This window comes from Photinus pyralis, unplaced genomic scaffold (assembly GCF_008802855.1).
Source record: "Photinus pyralis isolate 1611_PpyrPB1 unplaced genomic scaffold, Ppyr1.3 Ppyr1.4_unclustered_Scaffold3742, whole genome shotgun sequence".
Lineage (NCBI taxonomy): Eukaryota > Metazoa > Arthropoda > Insecta > Coleoptera > Lampyridae > Photinus > Photinus pyralis.
Window position 1 is genome coordinate 1 of NW_022171447.1, and position 14,053 is coordinate 14,053.

The 14,053-nt window shown below is 39.0% G+C and overlaps 2 protein-coding genes across 2 annotated transcripts; both read left to right on the forward strand.

Moving 5' to 3' along the window:
• The first annotated feature begins 5,550 nt into the window (after nt 1–5,550).
• LOC116182118 lies at nt 5,551–6,568 on the forward strand. The gene is made up of 2 exons (XM_031502617.1): nt 5,551–6,253; nt 6,340–6,568. Exons 1-2 carry the CDS (start codon nt 6,063–6,065, stop codon nt 6,545–6,547), a joined length of 399 nt encoding a protein of 132 aa, XP_031358477.1. The 5' UTR covers nt 5,551–6,062; the 3' UTR covers nt 6,548–6,568.
• A 2-nt stretch (nt 6,569–6,570) lies between these two features.
• On the forward strand, nt 6,571–14,053 carry LOC116182119 (amino acid transporter AVT1B-like). Its single transcript, XM_031502618.1, has 9 exons — nt 6,571–6,709; nt 6,774–6,848; nt 6,909–7,664; nt 12,288–12,515; nt 12,565–12,798; nt 12,854–12,986; nt 13,038–13,294; nt 13,343–13,549; nt 13,602–14,053. The coding sequence occupies exons 4-9, from the start codon at nt 12,365–12,367 to the stop codon at nt 14,051–14,053; spliced, it is 1,434 nt and encodes a 477-aa protein (XP_031358478.1). The 5' UTR covers nt 6,571–6,709; nt 6,774–6,848; nt 6,909–7,664; nt 12,288–12,364.

Sequence of the window (14,053 nt, forward strand, 5' to 3'; positions counted from 1 at the left end):
AATGCTTCTGTGGAAAGAATATTCAGCGATTTAAAAAACATAAAAACTGACCATAGAAACAAATTAAATACGGCCACTATTAACGCTCTAATAGCAACAAAACAAGGAATTACTAATGTTGTAGAATTTAAGGTAGATAAAACTATGTTGAAATCGAACATTTGGAAAGAAAAATAAAAAGTTCTCTGGTTGTCTTGTTTTTTCTTTGTATACGAAATCTTATATCATAGTGTTTGATATACAAGATGTTCGTTGAAGAGATCGTATATATACACAGAGTGGTATATTAAATGTACGAAAAACTTCATTTATATACGTACCCATAGGCACTTCAGTATTTAGTATCCTTCAAAGGTCACACTTGCGGGTTGGAAGAGAGAAAATAATGAATAACCGCATTTTTCTTTTGGGGCGGGAAAAATTGGGAATTTTTTGTATGGATAGTTGGATTTCTGCATTTTTATGATTGGCAACACTGATCACATCACCATCAGATAATTTTGTAGGTTTTTCTAAGGCGGTCTTTAAGATTGAGCGTCCACCACTCCCACAGGCATTTATGTAAGGCTTCTTACTCGTTGCACTTTTCCTTAAAGTCAACTTGTTGTTGGCGCGTTTGGTTGAAGACATGACGATAACGTGCAGATTAACACTTGTGCTGCAAAATGACTACCCCTAGGTATATATGTGAAGGTTTTTGTTGGAGTTAGCAAAAGAGTGATTCTGAAATAACATCAAGGACGTTCTTACACACATATCAACCATTGTCCTGACACCTGCACGCTTTCCAGGAAACGTACATTTCCATGGTGTTTGCAAAACTATAGTGTTAGCAAATAATACCCGTGGAACACCTGCAACATTGAAGATTCCCAGAAGATAGCAAAGACAGCAGAGACCATTCTACACCTCAGTTTAACAATGATAATATTCATTAATTTACTTGGAAGATGAACATATAAATGATTTTTAATCCGTGAGATCTCATATTGACGTGGTATCTGTAGGTATATCGCATTTCGTAAGATACGATAACGTATTTCCTGCCGCTCTTGGAATTTGTCGCAGCACCGTGTTTGCAAGCATCTCTTCTCGTTTCAAGGAACTATATAGGATAACAGTTTTAATTATAGGTAGAGGTGGAATCTGTTACAAGTTTAAGCAACAACATCGTTAATCTAACGCGAAATTAAATTAAATTATTGTAAAATAAATCTGATATTGTGCGACATATTTCAATAATCACTTCTAACATACGTTTATTAGAGAAGGCAATTCCCAATCACCTTCATAATGAGGTAAATGAAAACCCAATAGGACTCGAAGCGAATTTAGCTCAACTTAAATGTTTTCGAGCGCAATTAAAAAATATCTCGATAAAAAAGGAGGGTTGTGGAATAAACGACATCATCGTCGATAAAAAAATCGGCCCCTACGTGCTTTGGCCTGGTACACATTAGATTCTTGTTTCAAAGTCGTTTGATTACCGACGTCATTGTAAATTTCACTCATAAAGATCCTTTAGTTTTTCTAAAACAATCGTGCGACAGCATTGCGCGCAAAATTGGTGAGGCGCTAAAACGTTCAATGCTAAAGGTAAACGTAATTCTGGCATGTAATTTTATCCACCCGCAAGATCTCAATTTAGATTTGAAAACATTTCAAACGAGAAATGCTACAATTGATATCCGTATAAATCTTAAAAAGTGATACAAAGAGAACGTTTTTGATAATCTGCAAGCCAAATTTTCACCGGTCCGGGTGGTGTTTGATCGAGTTTTCTATCTCAAAATCAATATTATTAATTATACTCCTATCAGCGGTGGTTTTTCCGCACATAAAAATGCCCTCGTTTATACTCGCTAAGAAGGGCGGTGTAAATGTGCGAAACAATGATAAGTTTTGTTTTCTATGGTCAGTAGTGGCTGCTTATAGGTATATCCTGTAACCAAAAACGCTGACAGGGCGAGTAGTTATCCTCATTTTGATGATAAGGATGCGGATGTGCAAAAGGACCGTTTCAAGAAAGGTTTCGATCACTACATATATAATACCTACCGTGAAAACGTGTTTATTATTCTGTTGGAAATAAACAGCTATCAAATCAACAGCTTTCAAAATAAACAACTTTCAAATAAACAGATTTCAAATAAGAGCTTATTGAAAAACAGGCTGTTTCCCCTGTTTGTTTACCTGTAAAAAAATGGCAAAGTATACGCTGGTCGCTCTACTTTTAGGGAATTAGAATAAAACAAATATAAAGGGCACATTTAGGCAAACTGTTTACCGAAACAATATTACTTTTTATGGTCTCGATTGCAACATCCATATATTGAAAGCATTCACAGCGACAGTCGTAACATCCCGCACAAGTTCACTTCTACAACCGCCGCATTGTATAATAGTACGGTTCGGATAACAAAATTATCAAAGTCCTCGTGTGAGATCGAAGGGACTTCAGCGCATTTTTGGTTAGCAGATCAGTATTCTATTAGCCACTTTTGACTCAACCATCAATAAAAGATCTTGTCGTAGGCTACTACATTCACTTTGTCGGTACCCGCTTCCCACTTTCCGCGTGCACCCCCAGATGTCGGCAACCCCACATCATGTAGCCCTGTCCCTAAGGTTGACAAATTACACGGCCTTGTAGATACACGTACACCCGTTGCCTTTCTACAAGAGTTCTTCTACGCGCCCACATTTGCTGCCAGACAGCCAGCCAACCAGCCAGCCAGCCAAAGTGAGATTAAAAGCTACTTTTTACAAATAAATTTGCAAAAATGCGCTAAAAATGCACGTGTTGCAGTGTAAGCAGGTTGCGGCCTGCGCGGTAAGGTGAAGGTTATACCTATACCATATGTGTTATCATAAGTGTTAAATTACGGTTATACTTAAGTTATAGCAGGATACAGCCAAAGGACGTTAATTCATAGTACAATGTGAGGGCTTCCCAGTGCAAACTGTGGATTGCTGCGTATATACGGCGTATACCTCCGTATTTTTAACAAAAGGGCATGGTATACGCTTCTAGGAAAAAAAAAGGCAAGGTATACACCGTATACCCTCGTATACCCCCGGATGACACCACTGGTAGTAGTAGTATTTTGAAAAGTAGGGAAGTCTAGCCAGCGGACTGATCTCGGTAAGGGAAGAGGGTCTTCGTCTCGATCGCATGTAATAAGGTATCGCAGGATCATACGTTGTAGTGGTGACTTTCTTTTGCAGGAGATTGGCGTTTTTTAGGGGGGCGATGTAAATACTTCGTCCTCTGGCTCCTCCTTTTTCGTCTCAATAACCGATGATGACGGCGGTTCGATTTTCTTTACGATCTCGGATAGCGGTTACGTTCGTACAAACTCCACTTCTTTAATAAAACGATCCTCTTTGAGAAGATTGTAGACTTTTGCTGTATCGCTTTACGCACTTAAACTATTCGTCGTTTCAAGGCCATCTCTTTAGTATCCACGATGATGCGATCAAGGGAACAGGTAAACAAACAGGGGGAACAGCCTGTTTTTCAATAAGTTCATATTTGAAAGTTGTTTATTTTGAAAGCTGTTGACACATCTGCATCCTTATCATGTTGTAAATGAGAGAGAGAGAGAGAAATAATAAATGTTGTTGACGGGAGAGAAATTGGGTCTCTTATTTAAATGCACATCCACTCTCGAGATCATCGCAACGCCCTTTTGTTAAAAATACGGAGGGATACGCCGTATATACGCAGCAATCCACAGTTTGCACTGGGAAGCCCTCACATTGTACTATGAATTAACGTCCTTTGGCTGTATCCTGCTATAACTTAAGTATAACCGTAATTTAACACTTATGGTAACACATATGGTATAGGTATAACCTTCACCTTACCGCGCAGGCCGCAACCTGCTTACACTGCAACACGTGCATTTTTAGCGCATTTTTGCAAATTTATTTGTAAAAAGTAGCTTTTAATCTCACTTTGGCTGGCTGGCTGGCTGTCTGGCAGCAAATGTGGGCGCGTAGAAGAACTCTTGTAGAAAGACAACGGGTGTACGTGTATCTACAAGGCCGTGTAATTTGTCAACCTTAGGGACAGGGCTACATGATGTGAGGTTGGCGACATCTGGGGGTGCACGCGGAAAGTGGGAAGCGGGTACCGACAAAGTGAATGTAGTAGCCTACGACAAGATCTTTTATTGATGGTTGAGTCAAAGTGGCTAATAGAATACTGATCTGCTACACAAAAATGCGCTGAAGTCCCTTCGATCTCACACGAGGACTTTAATAATTTTTTTTTATCCGAACCGTACTATTATACAATGCGGCGGTTGTAGAAGTGAACTTGTGCGGGATGTTACGACTGTCGCTGTGAATGCTTTCAATATATGGATTTTGCAATCGAGACCATAAAAAGTAATATTGTTTCGGTAAACAGTTTGCCTAAATGTACTCTTTATATTTGTTTTATCCTAATTCCCTAAAAGTAGAGCGACCAGAGTATACTTTGCAATTTTTTTAGGGAACAGGTAAACAAACAGGCGAAACAGCCTGTTTTTCAATAAGCTCTTATTTGAAAGTTGTTTATTTTGAAAGCTGTTTGACTTGATAGCTGTTTATTTCCAACAGAATAATAAACACGTTTTCACGGTATTATATATGTAGTGATCGAAACCTTTCCTGAAACGGTCCTTTTGCACATCCGCATCCTTATCATCAAAATGAGGATAACTACTCGCCCTATCAGCGTTTTTGGTTACAGGATATAAAGCAGCCACTATTGATCATAGAAAACAAAACTTATCATTGTTTCGCACATTTACAACGGCCTTCTTAGCTAGTATAAACGAGGGCATTTTTATGTATGCGGAAAAACCACCTCTGATAGGAGTATAATTAATAATATTGATTTTGAGGTAGAAAACTCGATCAAACACCACCCGGACCGGTGTTCGGAAAATTTGGCTTGCAGTTTATCAAAAAAGTTCTCTTTGTACCACTTTTTAAGATTGGTACGGCTATCAATTGTAGCATTTCTGGTTTGAAATGTTTTCAAATCTAAATTGAGATCTTGCGGGTGGATAAAATTACATGCCAGAATTACGTTTACCTTTAGCATTGAACGTTTTAGCGCCTCACCAATTTTGCGCGCAATGCTGTCGCACGATTGTTTTAGAAAAACTAAAGGATCTTTATGAGTGAAATTTACAATGACGTCGGTAATCAAACGACTTTGAAACAAGAATCTAATGTGTATCAGGCCTGAGCACGTAGGGGCCGATTTTTTTATCCACGATGATGTCGTTTATTCCACAACCCTCCTTTTTTATCGAGATATTTTTTAATTGCGCTCGAAAACATTTAAGTTGAGCTAAATTCGCTTCGAGTCTTATCGGGTTTTCATTTACCTCATTATGAAGGTGATTGGTAATTGCCTTCTCTAATAAACGTATGTTAGAAGTGATTATTGAAATATGTCGCACAATATCAGATTTATTTTACAATAATTTAATTTAATTTCGCGTTAGATTAACGATGTTGTTGCTTAAACTTGTAACAGATTCCACCTCTACCTATAATTAAAACTGTTATCCTATATAGTTCCTTGAAACGAGAAGAGATGCTTGCAAACACGGTGCTGCGACAAATTCCAAGAGCGGCAGGAAATACGTTATCGTATCTTACGAAATGCGATATACCTACAGATACCACGTCAATATGAGATCTCACGGATTAAAAATCATTTATAAGTTCATCTTCCAAGTATATTAAAGAATATTATCATTGTTAAACTGAGGTGTAGAATGGTCTCTGCTGTCTTTGCTATCTTCTGGGAATCTTCAAGGTTGCAGGTGTTCCACGGGTATCATTTGCTAACACTATAATTTTGCAAACACCATGGAAATATACGTTTCCTGCAAAAGCGTGCAAGTGTCAGGACAATGGTTGATATGTGTGTGAGAACGTCCTTGATGTTATTTCAGAATCCCTCTTTTGCTAACTCCAACAAAAACCTTCACATATATACCTAGGGGTAGTCATAGTCATTTTGCAGCACAAGTGTTAATCTGCACGTTATCGTCATGTCTTCAACCAAACGCGCCAACAACAAGTTGACTTTAAAGAAAAGTGCAACGAGTAAGAAGCCTTACATAAATGCCTGTGGGGGTGGTGGACGCTCAATCTTAAAGATCGCCTTAGAAAAACCTACAAAGTTATCCGATGGTGATGTGATCAACCTCCTCACGGAAGATAAAGAAGGACATCCGGAAAGGTAAGTTGTAAACTTGTATAATAATTTAGTTCTCGCTCTCCACCATCCATATAGATACTAATGTTGTATTATTTTATTTTTTATATAACAATAGCTACCACCACCACCACCACCACAAATGAACTGGAAGATTTTCTAAAAGAATATGAGGGAAATTTCAATCATGTTTACGCTCCTCCAATTACAACGATTCCTCCATCTCACATGAGACCACCGGTGATAGATCCCAGACATGGCCAGCAACAACAACACCAACAACAGTTAAGGTACAAATTATTGTTCACGAAAAAATAAAATTTCTAATACATATATGTTTTACAGCCCGTATCCATCAGTACAAATATTGGAGCATATTATAATTCCTGCGCCGCTACCCCAGGCAAATACTCAAACGCAGCCGTCAGAAATGGTAGCTTTACATCCACAATCCGCGATGGGTGACATGCATCAATTTCCGTAAGTTTACTCATTACTGTACCTCCGTTTATGTGGAAATACTTATTTTATTGTTACGTTACAGAAATAATCCAGCTCAACAACAACCAAATTTACCACTACAGCTACCTGTAAATAACGGCGGCAACAATCACTTTCAGTAAGTTACTTTTATTCTACATATAATCTATTTTTAATATTGTTTCTCTTATTGTTACAGTGCCCCGTTGCCTAGGGGGGAAAAAGATATGCAATTACTAAGAGAATTTTATGAACACGTCTCGCCGCCGTCTTCAGCAGCCATCGACCGAGAAGAGGCGCCACCACCACCACCGCCGCCGCCATCTCATGAATCGCCCAGATGGCACGAGCCGTCCACACCCCAAGAGCTGGCGATGTTATCAATGGGGTGTCTGGAGAAGATGCTGACAATTTTCCAGGCCAGACAAAGAAATTCCCAACTCCAGACGGAGCGTTTAGAACGGGAATTGGCTGCACCACGGCTTCAAGATGAAAACCTGCATCGAGACATGAAGTTTATTATAAATTACATGCAATTTTTAAAGAATAGCTAATTTTTCTTTTTAAATTTAATTTCACATTTGTAATAGTAGGTACTTCGGTAGGTACTTACGAGTAATAAGTAAAACATTAATGTAATGTAGCTAATTTTACGTAGAAAATACATGGATTATTTAATGCGATTGTTGATATTAATTAATTTAGTTTACCTGCCACAAACATTCACGGTATAACTTTAAATGCAATATTTACGTACCTACCTGAGTTCGAGTGAGAATACTAATCGAATTAATCATTATCACAAAGAAACACCAAAATTATTTTCCACAACACATCGCGAATCGGCGAATATCACTGTGCAATGAAATGAGTGCATACGCAAGTCGACATAATGCGAGCTGATAATTTTCTATTTTTACCAAATGCGCGATACCAAGCAGAACGTCTATTCACCGTAGGTACAGTGTACTCGTTTTAAAAATTGAGCGTTCATTAAACACCAATCCCCAAACTTTTTTAACCCTCTCGCTCGCAATTCCTACACAAGAAATAAGCGTGTTTGATCATACCACGTACAAATTGGTTCTAAAGGAAGAATGTCAGGGCAAAATGAATAAGCACCCTTTATACATTCTTTTTTAATACTCAAACTTTACATAAGTACAAATTGTCTTAATTGATACACAAGAATAACCATCATCGTCTTATTTATGCCATTGTCTCATCACACAAAGAAATAATCCTTGCCTTAACTGCTACTGTATGAAAGTTTGAATACGTCCAAGCATCACTACAAAATCAGTTTTTTCATACGGCGCTGAGCCGCTGACAACCCAGCATTTCAACATCCCACTTTAATTTTCTAATTTTCAGTAACAGTTCGTCAATTCTTTTTTCCCCATTGCATTGCAAAGATGATGTCGGTGCTGCTGCTGTGGATGATGATGATGGACAATGGCTCTTGACATCTCGCCTATTATTGAATTATTCAGAGCAAAGACCCATTACAACAAACACTTATATATTAGTTTAAACCACACCCATTCTTAAGTCGCCTTGATCACCCGAAAACAATACAACATTTTTGTTCTCAAACTTGAAACTACACTCGACAGACAAACACCGCATGGCCTTGAAAGTCAACCAGGATCGGCACCCATTAAGCTTTGAGTGAGCCAAAATCGATATGACCTTAACGGCGGTTCGATTTTCTTAACGATCTGGGATAGCGGTTGAATTAGCGGTTTATACGTTCGTACAAACTCCACTTCTTTAATAAAACGATCCGCTTTGTGACGATTGTACTTTACGCGCTTGAACTATTCGTCGTTTCAAGGCCATCTCTTTAGTATCCATGATGATGCGATCAAGGGAAACAGGTAAACAAACAGGGGGAACAGCCTGTTTATTTTGAAAGCTGTTTATTTAAAAAAAATGTCGAGCTCTTTACACTGAGCGTCTAGGGGATTTATGCCGGGATCGCCTCGCTTTAGTCTTTTATCTAATTTAGTACCAGGTCCGCAATACTGATAGCCAGGAATATGTAGTTCCACTGGAAGTTTGTTTATGAGATTATTAACCAAGCCACTCCCATCCGTACACTTCCGCTTCCGACTCAACATTGTTGAAGTGTGGCAAGAAGTTGCCTCCATCAAATAAAAAAAAATGCTCAAATAGAGTACGTTTATTGACATATGTGATACATAAAATAAGTAGGTCGATAGTATAATAATTCCACCTTGCAAACTGTATTGTGAGAATTTACGTTAAACTTATAGTTTAACACATCTTCAATATCGCGATAGATGTTGTCATCGTCGCCCTCATCCTCGTCACCACATTTTGGAGCCTTTTTTTTTTTTCGTTGAGATGATCTCGAGAGTGGGATGTGCATTTAAATAAGAGACCCAATTTCTCTCTCGTGAACAACATTTATTATCTCTCTCTCTCTCTCTCTCATTTACAACTTTTTTACATAAATGTTAAATTAGTAGTCTTCCCCGCCGTTCCAGCGCTTGTTATAAAGACTTCTTCCCTGGACAAGAAGTCCTTGAAGATCTGCAGACAGTTGTCGCTCTTGAAGTACTCATAAAAGCGCAAAGGAAGGATGCACTTAAAGTTCTCAGTATCGATCAGTATTCGATCGCCATACTTGGTATTGATTAGATCGATACCAATCACTTTATACTTTTCACCAACCTTCATATCCTTGACGTTCTTGAAAGGTTTGCAGTAGGTGCTACTGTTGAGTCGATTAAGATCCATTTTAACTGATTAGTCAACACTATTCGACTGATTCCAGGCACCGTTTTCTACCACCATTATATTGCTGACTGATGACCTTGAAATCTAGAGTGCGATAAACCATTACATTGCTGTATGGTGGCCTTCAAATCCAGTGCGATATATACCATTATATTGCGGTCTGATGTTGACCATGAAATCTAGTGCGATAAACCGATGATCGATGATTTTCTGCTAAGACGAGAGACAATATCTTACAAAATTGCTCTATTTTCCTACTAAAGCGAAATCTATCCAAGGCCCTTTTCGCGCTTCATTATATGCACATGACCACGCGATCAGCACATACACGCGATTGTTACTATCGTCAAATGTCACTTTCTTCATCACCATATGATGTATTCACCCAACTGAGCCACGTTTAGTCCGTTCATAAGGCAATAAACGGATATTTTATAATTTAAAAAGCGTCTACATATTTCAATCCCCAACTCATACCTTTGGGCAATGTTTTGACACTGTTCCCTAAAAGTCTCAGGTCCATACACCGCCTCATGCTCAGCATCAGATAGTAATACCAATAAGGTTTGATGAAGGCATTCAACAGCCGTTCGCCACATATTCACCACAAATCGCCAGTAGGCCTCCCAACATCAATTTTTCCATACTGCGCCGACAACCCAAAATTTCCACATCCCACTTTAATTTTCTAATTTTCTTTACCAGCTTTCCGTTTCTGCCGCTGCTGCTGCTGCTGATGATGATGATGAACAATTACTCTTGACATCTCCTCTATTATTATTATTATTATTATTATTATTATTATTATGGACAAATGACTATTCCAATAAGCACCTTATATTACACCCCCCCCTCTCCAAGTCGCAAACCATCCCTCGATAGCCTAAGAATTGCACCACGTTTGACCTTGACCACAAACAATACACCCTTTGTTCTCTCGACGCCCGGCGCGCTCTCGGCCTTTGAGATACGAAGCCGGCAAGAAGAATAATTACGTTTTACCCTCAATCTTGAGACGGCAGCCGAAAAATTACGCAACCCATTTTTTACACTCTCAGCGCTGAACTGGCACCGCCAGTGGCACCCCATCCCCCAGAAGAACACAAACATTAAACCCCCCTTTGTTCTCAGCGTCCGACCTTGAAATCCAATCGCCTTCAGGAAAAACAATTTGATCACACACAATACACCCCGCTTAACACTCTCAGCAATCGACCTTGAAATCCAAAAACCTTGAAACGACCACGCAACACCACACCAATTTCACCTTGAACACCAACACTTTATTCATATATTCTTCAATGCTAAGTGGGCCAGGATCGATACGACCTTGAAAGTGAGCCAGGATCACCACGCATTCAGCTTCGACCCAAAATCGATATGACCTTCAAGTGAGCCAGCATCGGCACGCATTCTTTCAGACGGACACACCCCCACATGACCTTGAACACCAATGCATCGATACGACCTTGAAAGTGAGCCAGGATCGCCACGCATTCAGCTTCGACCCAAAATCGATTTGACCTTCAAGTGAGCCAGCATCGGCACGCATTCTTTCAGACAGACACATCCCCACACATGACCTTGAAGCCTCCGAAGAACACAAACAATACACCCCTTTGTTTTCACCAATCGACCTTGAAATCCAATGACCTCAGCCATCACCCCCTCTTACCAACGGCCTTGAACCGACACCACCACCCCCCTCCAAAGAACACAAACAATACACCCCTTTCTTCTCAACACTCGACCTTGAAATCCCCCCCCCCCCCCACTTACGCAATACCACTTTGACCTTCAACACCACTTTGACCTTGAAACGCTAACACTTCAATCATATGGCACTTTTCAATGTAAAGTGGCCAGGATCGGCCTTACTATACTACTTTTTAGGATTGAGCCACGAGATCAAAAGATAAGCCCGTTGAATTTTTTTTTCGAAATTAGTTTTATGTTTATTTTTACACGTAATTTTACATTGAAACGGGAGATTGTTGAATCGACCTTTTTATTTATTTTTTTAGATATATTGATATTTCGTGGCGTGTTTTTCTGACATTTACCCCTGTATGTCCCTTTAATTTTATTAGTTATTTGTCGATTATTTATTTACGTAGGTAACTCACGTATTACTGTAATTGCTGAAGTGTTTATTTTGATCGAATTCTTATCACTTGTTTTTCGAGGTGTACTTCAATCTTTCCAGTACTGAGGTCTCTCGCTCGTTACACGCAAATGCTAAACTGAATATGAGATTAAATTTTGAAACTTATTTGGCGTGCAGTTTTTTGTAGAAACTCATTTATTCGGAAGTGCCTCTACAAGGGTAGAGGGTAACTAAACTTTTCCAAAAATCTCATCGTCCTTCACATCCTCTGGTTTAAATGTTTATAATGTTATAATATATCCATTCCCGTTACCGTTGTTATCACTAGGATCTATACTATACTATTTCAACTTTTTTCGTTGTTTTTGATATTTTTGTGCAATCCTATTCTTTGTATGACGTTGGAGAGTTATTTTCTTACCCTTTTGTGCCTTTCTCAGTTTATGTGAATGATAACCCTATAATGTAATGTTAATAGATTTAAATGAATTAAAGAAAATAGTGCTAAAGCCTGAAATAGCATTAGAAAAATTCTTACCGCATCACTTTCATTGAGGGGTGAGGGTTTCTTCGAGTATTTAATCAATTGCATTTAGAAATAAAAAAATAATCAATGTTTCCACGCATTCTTCCTTCGAAGTATAACATTGAATTAGTGTCAGTAACCTATCTGCGAAACTTAATACAAGTACCTACTGGAAATAGGAAACCTTTCAATTCAGTTGCAAGCGCTACATGCACCTACGAGCATACCGCATAATCAATGAACACAAATAATTAACATGGAGAATTCCGAACGAGCCCTACTACTAAACAGGCAAAGAACGGAATCTTCCACCCCTAATTTATCCTTACTGTTTGCAATTATATGCATCGTGGACGTTTTCGGCGTGTTTCCCATAGTGTCTTTACCAAAAGCCGTCATAGACTGCGGTAAGCGAGTTAATTTTAAAGCGTACTCCACTACAAAAGAAAGTTGCAGGCTGGAAAGGAATCCCGCTGGTCATCTTTGTGTGCAGTTTGCAAATGTACACCGCAGTTTTGTTGGGAAAATGTTGGATAATTGCCGAAGAGATTCAGCCCAGGATTCAGTCGAAGAACCGCTACCCTTATTCTGCGCTTGCCGAAATAACGTACGGGGAAACATTGGCTAAGATCGTGACGTTTCTTTTAGATGCGACTATACTTTGCGCTGGAATACCAAACTTGATTTTAGGTAGGTACCTACTTTGTAATCCGGATGTGTTCAATCGGTGCCGTTTCCTTTGCAGCATCCCAAAATCTACAGCTGGTGGGAATGAACTTGACAAACAACGAATTTAATATGTCTTTCTGTTACTGGATGATCATAATAGGGATGGTTATGTGTCCCTTCCTGTGGCTGGGGAGCCCAAAGGATATGAAGTGCGTAACAAGTACCTACACGCAGTGTTAGATTAATTTTTCTTTCGTTAGGTGCCTCTGTACTGTTTCAGTTTGTATAGTGTCGTCTGTTTTTATTTTAATATTTCTCAGTATTATTTCGGATGATGGAACCGCATCAAGTGCCAGAACTATGCCGTATTACAGCCAGCCATATGTCTGGCAAAACTTGCTGTCCGGTTACGGAATTATAACATTCCAGTATGACATTCATCCCACAATTTTAACGATACTGGTGGATATGCAGAATAAAATGGAAATTGGTAAAGCCGTTCTTGGAGGATTCTTTGGTAAAAAGTTTCTCTTCATGCTAGCAGAAATACGTTGAAAATGTTTAGTGTCACTTGGATTCTTTTCAATCACATGCCTTGCCGTTTACGTTCATTTTGGTACAGAAATAGGACCAAGCATTTTAGAAATGCTCCCCAGCACGATTACAGTACATTTTTGTGCGATTTTGGTAGCGGTTCAGCTTATGTTATCGTCAGCAATTGGGAATAGTGCGTTATATCAGCACATTGAAGATTATTTTGGAATCCCACGAGGTAATTTAACAAGCATCCCCCTCTACTTTCTAACTAACTACACTTTTTTTAGAATTTAATTACAAGAGGTGTATAATGAGGAGTGTCGTAGCTGTATTTTCTATTATACTTGCAGAATCAGTTCCAAGGTTCGACTTGGTTATGTCTTTGCTCGGAGGAGCGCTTACCGGTCCATTAGTTTATCTTCTTCCTCCACTATTTTTTATGAGAATGCTCACTTTGCAAGACGCACACTTGAACACTATTCAAATGGAAGCTGTGTATAATACAGCCGTCGACGAGAAAGATACGTTACCAACTGACTTTGGAAAAATTAACCATGGATATTTTAAAATTCGGTTTAGAAAAGCGCAAGTTGCTTTTTGCATGTTTATTATATCGTGCGGATTCTGCACGACGTTGGCAACTACCTACTGGAATATTGTTAATACCATTAGATACGTACATTTTAGCCCCCCGTGTATCGTTAACATTTATAACTCTACACAGTGGTGGCAGGTTTAA

Coding starts and splice junctions, on each gene's coding strand:
- LOC116182119 (XM_031502618.1), top strand. CDS start 12,365: ATGGAGAATTCCGAACGAGCCCTACTACTAAACAGGCAAAGAACGGAA. Junction 12,516..12,564: donor AAAAGCCGTCATAGACTGCG/GTAAGCGAGTTA, acceptor AGAAAGTTGCAG/GCTGGAAAGGAATCCCGCTG. Junction 12,987..13,037: donor GGGAGCCCAAAGGATATGAA/GTGCGTAACAAG, acceptor TTCTTTCGTTAG/GTGCCTCTGTACTGTTTCAG.
- LOC116182118 (XM_031502617.1), top strand. CDS start 6,063: ATGTCTTCAACCAAACGCGCCAACAACAAGTTGACTTTAAAGAAAAGT. Junction 6,254..6,339: donor AAAGAAGGACATCCGGAAAG/GTAAGTTGTAAA, acceptor TATTTTTTATAT/AACAATAGCTACCACCACCA.